General features: G+C 33.7%; 3 protein-coding genes across 4 annotated transcripts; 2 read left to right on the top strand and 1 right to left on the bottom strand.

Moving 5' to 3' along the window:
* The first annotated feature begins 3,568 nt into the window (after window positions 1–3,568).
* LOC111490815 (remorin-like) lies at window positions 3,569–4,853 on the top strand. The gene is made up of 5 exons (XM_023139428.1): window positions 3,569–3,860; window positions 4,003–4,053; window positions 4,135–4,222; window positions 4,300–4,381; window positions 4,461–4,853. Exons 1-5 carry the CDS (start codon window positions 3,686–3,688, stop codon window positions 4,653–4,655), a joined length of 591 nt encoding a protein of 196 aa, XP_022995196.1. The 5' UTR covers window positions 3,569–3,685; the 3' UTR covers window positions 4,656–4,853.
* Window positions 4,854–8,594: 3,741 nt separating this feature from the next.
* On the top strand, window positions 8,595–9,472 carry LOC111490813 (transcription factor LAF1-like). Its single transcript, XM_023139424.1, has 3 exons — window positions 8,595–8,744; window positions 8,807–8,936; window positions 9,019–9,472. The coding sequence occupies exons 1-3, from the start codon at window positions 8,606–8,608 to the stop codon at window positions 9,437–9,439; spliced, it is 690 nt and encodes a 229-aa protein (XP_022995192.1). The 5' UTR covers window positions 8,595–8,605; the 3' UTR covers window positions 9,440–9,472.
* A 624-nt stretch (window positions 9,473–10,096) lies between these two features.
* LOC111490814 (membrane steroid-binding protein 2-like) lies at window positions 10,097–12,183 on the bottom strand. Of its 2 annotated transcripts, XM_023139426.1 has the most exons (3): window positions 11,790–12,183; window positions 10,448–10,663; window positions 10,097–10,408 (listed from the first exon to the last, which is right to left on the bottom strand). In XM_023139426.1, exons 1-3 carry the CDS (start codon window positions 12,092–12,094, stop codon window positions 10,315–10,317), a joined length of 615 nt encoding a protein of 204 aa, XP_022995194.1. In that variant the 5' UTR covers window positions 12,095–12,183; the 3' UTR covers window positions 10,097–10,314. The 2 variants fall into 2 exon arrangements, with proteins under 2 accessions (XP_022995194.1, XP_022995193.1); XM_023139425.1 differs by having other exon boundaries at window positions 10,097–10,663.
* Between the last annotated feature and the right edge of the window lie 266 nt (window positions 12,184–12,449).

Genomic DNA, 12,449 nt, shown 5'->3' with positions numbered 1-12,449 from the left:
AAGCGTCGGATTTAAACGAACGTGAAGCTTGAATCTGAAAAATTCAAAGAGGTTGAGAAACACTTTTCATGAAGATGCTAACAACCCGGTTCTTGGCCATCAAAAATTGCAGAGGGATCGCCGCTCAGCGGCGATGCTGCCTTGGCTTCGGCGAGAATATGTCTAACCCATGAAGAGGGATTGTCGCTTAGCGACGATGCTGCCTTGGCTCTGGTGAGAATATTTCTAACCCCAAGAAGTAGAAGGGGAAACCTAGAGCAAGGGACAAAGACAATGTTGAAGCCGGAAGAGTCGCCACATTGGGCGAAGGAGCCAATTTTGGCGAGAAGGGCAGTCGGAAGAGTCGCCTCATCGGGCGAAGAAGCCAATTTTGGCAGGAAGGGCGGCGGCAACTTGGTTGGCGAATAGGCCAGTGCGGCACCCAGATTCCGAAGGTAAATCTCTGCAAAAGGTTGATAGGTTTAGGTTAGGGTTTATGTGAAGGATGAAGGTTGATTGGGAAGAAAATGAGAGATACTATATTGGCCAAGGGAAAAACCGATTGGGTTGGAAAAGGTGAGGTTGTATGTACAAAGTATGACGAAAGGTGATTTGGAGGTCAATAGGGTGGAGCTGAAGAGTAATCAATCGGCTCCGACTAGGCAGCCATGAAGACTGCCCCTGCGGCGTCAAAACCAGCAGGGGTGGTGGAGAAGAAGATTAGAGGATTCAAAAGCCATTGAAAAGAAAGGATCGGGGTTGTTAAACCGAGAGGGCTCTGATACCATGTGAATGTTTGATTAATCCATCACACCTAAATGGTGTGAAAGTTATCTTATTTATAATCAAATAAATTACAACGATATGGAAATAGTAATAAATGGAAATAACAATGAAAAGATACTTATGATAATAAGGCAAATATTAGATATTTGCCTTATAATAAAATATCAAATATAATATATATATGGTAAACTATAATTTATTATTAAATATCCTTAACAATTTCCTTTTAATCTTGATCATTAAGACAATCTATGACTCTGGGGAGGAGAACCAAACACAATTTATAAGGATGTGGAAACCTTACCTTAGCGGACGCGTTTTAAAGCATTGAGGGGGAAGCCCGAAAGAGAAAGCTTAAAGAGGACAATATCTTCTAGCGTGAATTTGAGCCATTACAAATGATATTTGAGCCAGACACCGAACGATGTGTCGATTTTTTCGTTGTTCCTCGAAGGGGGTAGACACGAGGCGGTGTGCCAGTAAGGACACTGGGCCCCGAAGAAAGTGGATTTGATGGTGGTCTCACATCAATTGGAGGAAGAAAAGAGTGTCAGCGAGAACGCTGGGCCTCGAAGAGGAATAGATTGTGACTTCTCACATTGGTTAGAGAGGAGAACAAAACACCATTTGTAAGAGTATGGAAATCTTCCCCTAGCAGATGAGTTTTAAAGCCTTGAGGAAAAGCCCAAAGATGACAATATTTGCTAGCGGTGGATATAGGCCGTTACAGAATCGGTTTGCAAACTTTCCCTCAGATTGATTCTTCATCGTTTTTGGGGTTTTTTGACAAATTAAATCTAGAGATCTCGTTCTTCACAAGGTTTTTAGATTGAATCCTACGAGATGCATATCACTCCCTCGCATTTACCTTATAGAACTGGCACTTTGATCAGTATTTTGTCACGACAATTGTACGTCGAAGTTGCTCAGCTTCATTGACGGTGTAAATTCCTATAAATTGGAAAGCTCCCTCAACCTTCAAGAATGGACACATTCTTATTTATCCATTTCATGTGTTTTTTTTGACCGTGTAGGCATATCTAACCCTAGAATGAAGGATTATTTACTACGTCTAAAAATATACAGAGGGGACCAAACAGTCATTATATTTTGTTTACTATTATTATTATTATTATTTTTTTTTAGAGTTTATGAAGGAACTAAATTAAGTATATATTTAAAAACTTATTATATACTTTTAATTATTCTAATCACTCTAAAGTTTAATTATTTTAATCTCATTTAATAATATTTTTTAGTCACGTCTTTTAAATAGTGGGTTGATGATATAATTATTTGAATGACTTCAACCGAATATTTGATGTTGTGTTGCCAAAATAAAATTAAGTTGGAGGGTTATTTTCCAGAGTGGAATTTAATTTATTACAAAATAATATGAACACATCCAAAAAAAAAAAAAATAAATAAATAAATAAAACAAATTTGTGTTGGTGTGGATTTGGTTTCTCCATACCTGCCAAACTGCCGACACCCCAGGTACAGAAAATACCATGTAATTAATTTTTAATATAAATAAATAATTAATTAACTTAAAATCCATAATTTTCCACCTAAATTTCAATATTTATTTTATTTTCATTTTTAAAAGCTTTATTTTAGTTCTTGTGTTTTTTTGTTTCCTCATTTATATAAATATTTATATATTATTTTTTTATATTATTTTATTCAAAACTCTACGTAAGCAGAGTGTCTAATGTTCACATGAAATGTAATACATGAACCATCTGCATAAGTTTAAACTTTAAATTGATGTCATGAACTCGACAAAGTCAAACTTTCATTAAAGATAAATTGATGACTGATCAAGTAAGTGAGACTTTGGTGTATGATGATGCATGTTCCATGACTCTACATGCACCATATTATATTATTATGTCTATCCAAGAATTTGTTATTTTTTATTTATAGATTTCTACACGTTGTTTAATAGAAATTTTTAAATTAAAAAAAAAAAGTATTTTAAATTTTAGAATTTAATGTAATAAAACATAATTTCAAAATAAAGTTATTATTGTAACAACGTAAATGTTGGTTTATTTATATTGAAAAAGATAATAACGTAATTAATTATTTTAGTGCATCAATAATGAATTGACATTGAATGAGCATTAATTTTGAATAATAAAAACTTGAAAAACGTTATGACGTTAGAGCCGTTATTGGTTGTACCAAATACCATTCATTATTTTACCTTATAACCCAAATTTAGACTATGAATTTTAATTAAATTAAAATTAATTATTGCTTATTTATTAAATTAAGCCTATGATCTTCCACTACCTCACCGTCAATAGGAAATAATAGATATTCTACAAAAATGGAAATTAATTAATTAATTAATTTTTTTATTTTGTAAAACTTATTCGAGATGACGTCATTAAATGAAATTATTTATTTTACAAAATCTACCTAACGCTCTTAATTACGTCAAATTAAACCAACAATTTGTTGGAGCATAAAAGTCCCACATCGGCTAATTTAGAGAATGATCATTGGTTTATAAGTGAGGAATACTAACTCCATTGATGTAAGGTCTTTTGGGGAAGCCCAAAACCCTAAAGCAAAGCCATGAGAGCTTATGTTTAATGTTTATAATTGATATTAGTGATGCATTGTAATCAAGATTTTAATTATTATTGAGCGAGTGAACTCTCTTCCAGAACATTTATAAAATTCTACTAATTCTAATTTTTTAAGATAAAAATAAGAAGATATTTGTTTATATAATTAAAAAAAAGAATTAAATAATGGATATGGTGTTTGGGACGTTAAAGTGTGTTGAATATGATGCCAACTCACATTAAGTAATATGTAACCATCATCCAGCTCAGTCTTGAACACAACCAACAGTTCCCCCACTTTCCCCTTCCTCCTCCCTCCTTTCCTTCCAGATTTCCCCATGGCTGACGCTTCCAACAACCCCGAATCGGCGGCGCCACCCTCCAATCCTCCGCCGCAACCGGCCGAAGAAGAAGCCCCCAAAGACGTCGCCGAGGAGAAAGCTGTAATTCCACCGCCCCCGCCACCCGTCGAAGACAAACCCGACGACTCCAAAGCCCTTGTTCCGGTTGAACGTAAATAATCAACAAACCCACTTCTTGTTTCATGTGTTTTACATAAATCCATCGTTAATTTTCATCTCAGAGTTGAATTTAGGGCTTTTTAATCGATTATCTTGCTCTGTTATTCTCTGTGTTCTGTTCTTGTGTTCTTCAGAGTATTCAGAACCAGATGAACCCAAATCCACTGAGGGCTCTGTAAACAGAGGTTTTAATTACAAAAACCCTTAATCTTGTTCTTAATTATTGTTTGTTTCAATGAAATTTAAGAATTAATTTAATTGTTCAGATGCTGTTCTAGCAAAAGTTGCAACAGAGAAGAGGTTGTCGCTGATTAAAGCTTGGGAAGAAAGCGAGAAATCAAAGGCTGAAAACAAGTAAGATTGTTTCATTTCCTCACCATTCTCTTCGATTTCTTTTTGAAATTGAAATTCACTGAAACCCCTTTGAGCAGAGCTCACAAGAAGCTGTCCTCTGTCGTGGCATGGGAGAATAGCAGAAAAGCGTCTGTGGAGGCTGAATTGAAGAAGATTGAGGTACCCATTGCTCTGTTCGGATACCCATTTTGGGTGTCTTTTTGGGGTTTGGTTAACTGTACGGAAATTTGATTTGCAGGAAAGCTTGGAGAAGAAGAAGGCTGAATACGTTGAGAAAATGAAGAACAGAATTGCTCTGCTTCACAAATCTGCGGAGGAGAAGAGGGCGGTGATCGAAGCTATGCGCGGAGAAGATCTTCTGAAGGCGGAGGAGATGGCGGCGAAGTATCGCGCCACCGGTACTGCTCCGAAGAAGCTTTTTGGGTGCTTTTAGAACTGAATGTGTCTGGTCTGATCACTGATTAGTGTTTGTGTCTTGAAATGTTCTTATTATTTGGTTGTTCTTGTTGTTTGTGGTTGATTTATTGGTGTGTTTAGTGAAGGGGTTTATTTTTTTTTAATTGTTTGTGAATATGATATTTGGACGAACATTCCTTTGAATGTAAATCATAGTTCAATGTTTGTTAAGATATTTTATTAGAGAATGTTTTCATTTTTTTCCATAAATTTTTAGATATACCCGAGACATTAAGTCTTCTAGGATCGCTGTTTAAAATTCAATTTGGAAGTACTAAGTTTGAGGAATTATATTAATGAACGGAATTAAATCTTCATCCATATCCATATAATTGTGATTCGTTTTAGTTTACAAAACTTCTTGAAGTACTCGACCTACAAGTTCTTGTACATTGAAGACGGTTTGAAGTATTTCAAGATATAATTTTTTGTACATTCCACCAGAGATGTGATATCCCACATTTGTTGGGAGGAACCTTTTGGGTAGACTCAGTTGACTCAGAATTTTGTTCGAGAATTGACCCAATTCAAGTTGGACCTTATATTCACTCGAGGTTTTGTCTTAAAATGATTCATCAAGCCCATTGAATTATTGACTTTCCTAAGTTTCGAACCTATTTTTTGGCTTTTGAAGATCTTTGATATAAACGTTACGAGATTAGCTCATTGAATTTAAAAATAACCCATCCTAAAATCTACCACAATACCGAGTTTTGTATTCTTTGCAATTAAGTAAAGTTTTCGATCCGAACATGAACATGTCCACGGTTGCTCATATAAAAAGAAAACCATTTACCCGCTAATTTCAACCGAGGGGAAGTTCTAACCATATAATCTTCTCAAAACTCATCAAATAAACAAGAATCTTACCTTATACAAGGTGTTCGTGAACTAGGTTAAGTCAGGTTGAAACATTTTTTTAGACTCAATCCAATTCTTCGAATTCTAAATTATTTTGGACCCAAATAACCTTTTTTTAGATAATGAACCCAACTCAACCTATCCATAAATTTGTCGGTTCAATTTCTCGATCATTTATTCAAAATTTTGTTTTTAATTCGCAATCTATTTATTTATTTTTAAATAAGATTTGCCACTAAATTTTAATATATTTTTTTTAAAATTAAAAATAAATTTATAAACCAACTATAGTTGAAATTCTAAAATAATAATAATAATAATAATAATTTAAAATTACAAATTAACTCATAGATTATGTTTCCTTTAATCAAATTTTAAAAATTAATAAAAAAAATTTAAAAATTTAAATAAAAAATTTAAACCATTTTTAAAGTTTAAATAACTATTTATGATTTAATCAGTATTTTTAATATTAAAACAAGAGAAAAATATTATTATTATTCCTTAATTTTAATGGAGTGGCTACAAATTCTCCCACATCTTTGAAGATTTGAAATAGTTGTAAATCTTATATTATAATTAAATTAAGGAAATAAATATTTTCCAATAAGTTCATTGTATATTGGCTAAATTTTTGCATATTCTAATATATAAATTATTACATCTATTAATAAGATATATTTTTATTAAATTATTGTTAATTCAATTTTCAAAACTTGCATTATTTTCTTTATTATTATTATTATTATTTAAATAATCAAGTATTAAGTCCAGACAGAATGGACTTTTTTCCATGAAACGACAAATTAATAAAATAACAAATTTCTTTAAACAATTTCAATATAATATAAATCAAGTATTAATTTCATTGTTTCTTAACCATATTTAAATAATTTGGTCAACCAAATTTTGGCACGTGTAATTTTAAAATAGCTTCATCACCCTTACAAATAATAATAATATTAAAAAAATATAGAATACAAACATTTGAGCTTTACCTATCACCAAGTAAAATTTATAAACGGGAGCTCAAGGTAGTTGGAACCATGCTTTAACGCCCAACTACTCTGATCAAATGCTGAAGGAGACAGGATCTCACATTACATCCTAGAGACCACGATAATAATACGGGTGAGTTATCTTCTTTAACATTCATGGGATGAGAATTACAAGGCTAGTTATCTGCTTTGTATTCTACTACACCTTTCCATTGGATGATAATTTGAATAACACACACCAGCGAGTTATCGACCCTCGTAGACGCCGTAGAGAATGAAAAGATGGGAAATACTTTAGCGGGTAGCGTATCCTCTTTTTCGAGTGGCACCCCTTTGGTCTTTTTGGTGTGGCGAATCGACTTTTGGAGTGGATTCCCATGAATTCTCCACAGAGAATTCCTTCCCCAATATGCATGAAAATAAATAGATAATTTTGCGAGAAAATGGTTAAAATAGGAGATAGATGGGGAAGGGTTCCCTACACCTGTTTCTCGCCTCGTAAATATCTAGAAGCTGAACCTATTACAACAGTATAAATTAATAGAGAATCTGCCCTTGAAAAAAAAGAAGGCCATCAAGAGCCGTTCAATAATAGTTGCGGACTGAGGACGAAAACGCCTTGCACTCAATACAATAGAATATCCTTATAATACTAGCCCATGCACAATGGAAAGAAAGAGCCACTAGGTTGGTTCTCTCTCAGAGTCAATAAGTTAATTCCTGTGTGTATTTTTCGGGGTTACAAGTCGTTTTCCGATGTAATTATAATTGAAGGCAAAGCTATCATCGGAGAAGAAAGCGTTTTAAGTGACCAGACATGGCATGCTAGAACCTCCGCTTGGAAGCAGCACCTCGCCTTTCTGGACTTAAAGTGGACAAAACAAATCCACCATTGTCAATAGTGAGCAGTTTCTAATTCTCTGGATAGATGGGGAAGGATTCCCTACACCTGTCTCTCGCCTCGTAAATATCTCTAATTAATAGTAACGAATAAATTTTGAATTAAAAAGCCCTTATCTTTAAAAAAAAATATTAATTAGGTCGGAAATTAAAATATTATAAATCAATGTGCAATTAAATATAATGAAGAGTCTTTTAGTTTCAAAGTAGTATTATATATATATATATATATATATATATAGAGGATGGGACATTCGAAAATAATTGAAGGCCTTTAGATAAGGTACAAAAATAAGTATTTAAATGAGAGGATGGGACAATAATTGTGATCAATAAATTAAAATTAGGGTCTTTTTATAATATGTCAATATCAAAAGTCTTTGATTCCTTGATGAGAACAAAACCCATTATATATATATATATATATATATATATATATATGAATATGTTCATTTGATGCTACCTACCACATGGAATGCATTTCATATTTAAATTAATGTTGAAATTAATTTTTAAACTTTTATTAAATGTTTCATTTTAATTAAGGTGATTTAAAATGGTTTTATTTGAATAATAAAACTACCATGAATAAATTGTTATTCTTCTTTTATGCATTTATACCAAATTTAAAAGAATTTAAATAAATTTTCAAAATGGGNTTATTATAGTTTTAATTTTTTTTTTTTTTTTTTTTTTTTTTTTTTTTTTTTTGCATTTGGAAATGTTACTGGAAAGTTATTTATTATAGTTTCTGAAAAATATCTAAACTTTACTCAAATTCATTTATTTTGTATAGTTTTAAAGTTTATATTAAAAGATATATGTATATATAAAAAAAAATAGAAATTTGTAGGTAAAAATAATATTTATGAATTTATTTATTTATTTATTATTTAAATAAATGGGTAAAACAAAGAATTGGTATTATTAAAACCTAAAGTCGCCAAGATGGACGGCTCAGAATCATTGATTTACTTTGACATTTGGAAGCCCATTAAAATTTTAATTCCTAATTATTGGAATTTATTATTTTTATTTTATTTTATTTATTTTATTTCATTTTATTTTAATGGGAGTTTTGGCTGAGAATTTTGTTAATATTTGGTAACAGCAATTCCTTTAAATACTAAACCTTCATTGTTCCCAAAGCCCCACCAGATTCGAAATAATGGGACGTGAAACGGCGTCGCATAAGGCAAAGCTGAAGCACAGAAAGGGCTTATGGTCGCCGGAGGAAGACCAGAGGCTCAGAAACTTCATCCTCAACCATGGCCATGCCTGTTGGAGCTCTGTTCCTCTCAAGGCCGGTGAGTAATTTTTTTTTTTTTTTTTTTTGAAATTAAAATTTAAAATTTATATATTACAATAGGGCTGGAAAGAAATGGGAAGAGTTGTCGATTGAGATGGATCAATTACTTAAGGCCGGGTCTTAAAAGAGGGACCTTTTCCCAGCAAGAACAGGACACAATTATTTCCCTTCATCATATGCTCGGAAACAGGTAAGAAAATTCTTGAACTGGGTTGTCGACGTCGGTCGTTGACATGATAATTGATGTCTTATTTTTGTGTTTTTGATACTAGATGGTCTCAGATAGCGCAACATTTACCGGGAAGAACGGACAACGAAGTGAAAAACTTGTGGCATTCTTACCTGAAGAAGAAAGTGGAAAAACAAGGTTGTTCAGCTCATTCCACAGCTTCAACTACCTCGGAGTCAGCAGATTCTTCAATAACAGCTCAGTCCATGGACTCTCCCAAGCCTAAGCTGTTGTTCGCCGAGTGGCTCGCCGGCGCCGGAACTGGGTTTGGTCAGAGCTTCAGCTCCGTCCATGAGGGCACCGGTGATTTAAATGGAACCCATTTGGAGGGTGGGGGCTTGGGATCGGAGATTCAGAATAATGGGTTCATGATGGATTCTCATATAAAGTTTGAGGATCAGATTTGTAATGGGAATTATGATTGTGTTGATCAACTTCTTCACTTTGGGAATGGTTTTATGTAAATATTTGAGCTTGGACATATTTTAATGCCAGTAAATATTGGTTTAATTTTTTTTTTTTTAATCTCCTTCTCGGGTTCATTACTCAAGAGTTTGACTTTTTAAAATCTTCGACCGATCGAGTTCATTACTCAAGAGTCAACCCTATCAGTGGATAGATATGATTATAATAGAGCTAGCATAAAACTACTGACCGTTAATCATTTATTTATTTTTCATTTATGCTTTTTATTGAAATGGAATATATAATATCATCTAATTAATAATAAAAAATTGGTAAGATTTTTTAAAAATATATTATTAAAATTAATGTATATATTATTAAATAGAATGTAAAAATGGTAATGTTTGTATAAATTGGCGTATATGTTATTTGAGGTAATATTAATTATTATCCTATCAAAATGTATTTAAACCCTAATTATAAAACTTATAACACAGTTCACTGGTTCGACACAAACAAAAGGAAACTGTTCTAACAGACTCCCTTAATGACAAGCCCAAAACCATGTTTTTCAAAGTACTTTTTGGTACTATACTTTTTTTGGTACTCTTTTTGTAACGATAAGCGTTACATCAGTCGATTACAGCTGAGTTATGCTCGTTTTGGTAATCTTTCCAAGATCGAAGAATTCCTAACAAATTTAATGGTGGCTACAATGGCAATGGAATTTTGGTAATCTAACTTATTGTAAGATGTTTATAAAACAAAAATAGAGAATAAATCAAGTCTTTACCACACCTATAATATCATCATCATCATCCTACATATAACTCGATTGATTTATCTGTGAAATGAGATTACTGAAACATGAGTACACGTCCATTGTTCTCTTCTCGTATATCGGTCGGTACGGGGCATCTGTGTGGTCAAAATATTATTCAACATTGGCAACAGCAGGGGTTTCTTCAGCTTTATCAGCTCGAGATTCAGAGGGGCGTTCTTCTTCAGCAGGTTTGCTAACTTCAGCAGTGCTTGATTCTGCAGGTTCGACCACGGCAGGTGCAGCATCGCCGCCTTCAGCAACTGGCTTCTTGACTGTCCCAACTTTGACGTATTTGCTCATGAATTTGTATTCCCAGTCCTGTAAGGCATCAAGTTCGAACGGACCGAGACCAGAGATATCCCCAGTCAGATCTTTCTCTTCAAAAGACATTTTTGCAAGAGCTCTGCTTGCATCCTTTCCAGCAAAAAGGGCATAGGGCCCCCCAGGTCCATAGAACATCCTAAAAGAAAGAATGGGTTAGAAGATAAATTGAAACAACAAAACGGCATGATTGAGAGAAATACAGAAAATGAAAACGAACTATACAAATGTAGTACTCCAAGACGCTGCAACGAATCGGATAATCACTTTTACAGCCTCGGCGTAGTATAGTAAATCGTACATAATGAGAAAGAAACCACCATGGAAACAGATAGCCACCGAAAATCCATGAAACAAGGGCCTGTTTTTATTAAGCTTTTGGAAAAGCAACTTTCTGCTTTTTAGCACATTGTGTTCTGTTCAACTTATTCTCTCTTTGAAATCATGAGCATGTATAAACATTCCCCAACAAATGAAAGGAGAATTGGCCTCGGGCCCTTTACAAACACACCCAGAATAGCCCTTGAACTGTAATTGAATGGCAAAAGCAACAGTCGAGAACAAATATATTCAAAGCTAGATACATAGAAGATTACAGCTATAAGAAGGAAAAAAGAAACAGCAAAGTTCAAATTCAGAAGAAGAACATGTTCAAACTCATCAATCTACTAGGAGAGGTTTTCTGCACCACCATAATAGTGATAAAAAGTTTGGATTGAAAAACAGAAACAACAAAAATGAAGATGTTTCCTAGTTGGTTTTCAGAACTATGATCTGACAAGCATAGAACACTATAAAAGATAAAAGCCTAAGCGGTTCAGTACAAGAATTCACAAAATCTATCGAAATCAAATCGACCACCAAGAAAGAAGCACAAAGTGCACAAAAACTATCAATATTCTTATTTCACAGTAATTTGCATCAATTGGACAATGGAAAACAGGAAGGAAAAGAAAACGAATTGGAAATAGCCTAAAAATCTTCGATAGCGGTTCAATACAGCAGGATCAAATTTCAGAAAACAGTAGAAATTTGTACGAAAAGTAGAGCTGTACTGGTAAAAACCAAAGCATCAGATTAATTAAACCTAAAACCTGCTGACCTACAACTCATTCCACATACCATCACAGAATTCAACAAACACGTTGACTCAATAACAAACTGAAACCGAATCAAAACTAATCACGATTATCCAAACACTAATTACTCAAAACAGAGAGAAAAATTTTGGGAGAAAAAAAAAAAAAAAAAAAACCTCAACAGACCTGCTCTGAGAAACATCATAGATCTGGCCCTTGATAGCCATGAGCAGAGGCTTCCCAGAATCGGAGCCATCGTATTGCTTCAACTCCTCCTCAGAAATCTCACCGACTTGGACAGGCGGAGGGAGAGGCTGGAGCTGCTCCCCCAAGTCCCTAGTGTGGGTTCTGTTGTCGGAGGGAGCGAAGAAACCGGAAATGAGAAAGTAAAAGGCAAGGCCAAAAGCGACGGCAGTGAAGAAGGTCGACGGAGATAGGCCTGTGTATGCCAGGATTGCCTCCTTCAACGTCTCCCAGACTTGCAGAGCCATGGCGGAGAGATAGAGGAGAAAGAGAGAGAGTGAGGAGGATGGGAGAGGAAAAGGGCAGCCGCTTTAATCCAAGTGTATCATCATTCTCCCTGCATCTTAATTAGTAATTAGTTACTTATAATTATATAATTTAAACTTATTAGTAATCGTAATTATATAAATTAAATTAATTTTAACATTAACTCACAGTTAAATATTCATGAAATTGTGATAATGACAGGTGACCGGTGATTAGCACGAGTGAAGTAACATTCAGATAAGATAAAAATACTTGTTTGAAATTCAAATCACTCATTGGTCAGTCCGTCATTATTCATATATTTTTATAATTTAAATTTTTTTACTAAATTATAAT

Source organism: Cucurbita maxima, unplaced genomic scaffold (assembly GCF_002738345.1).
Source record: "Cucurbita maxima cultivar Rimu unplaced genomic scaffold, Cmax_1.0 Cma_Scf00016, whole genome shotgun sequence".
NCBI classification, from domain to species: Eukaryota; Viridiplantae; Streptophyta; class Magnoliopsida; order Cucurbitales; family Cucurbitaceae; genus Cucurbita; species Cucurbita maxima.
Note: the sequence above shows the minus strand (reverse complement) of the source record. Positions and strands in the feature narration are given on the sequence as shown.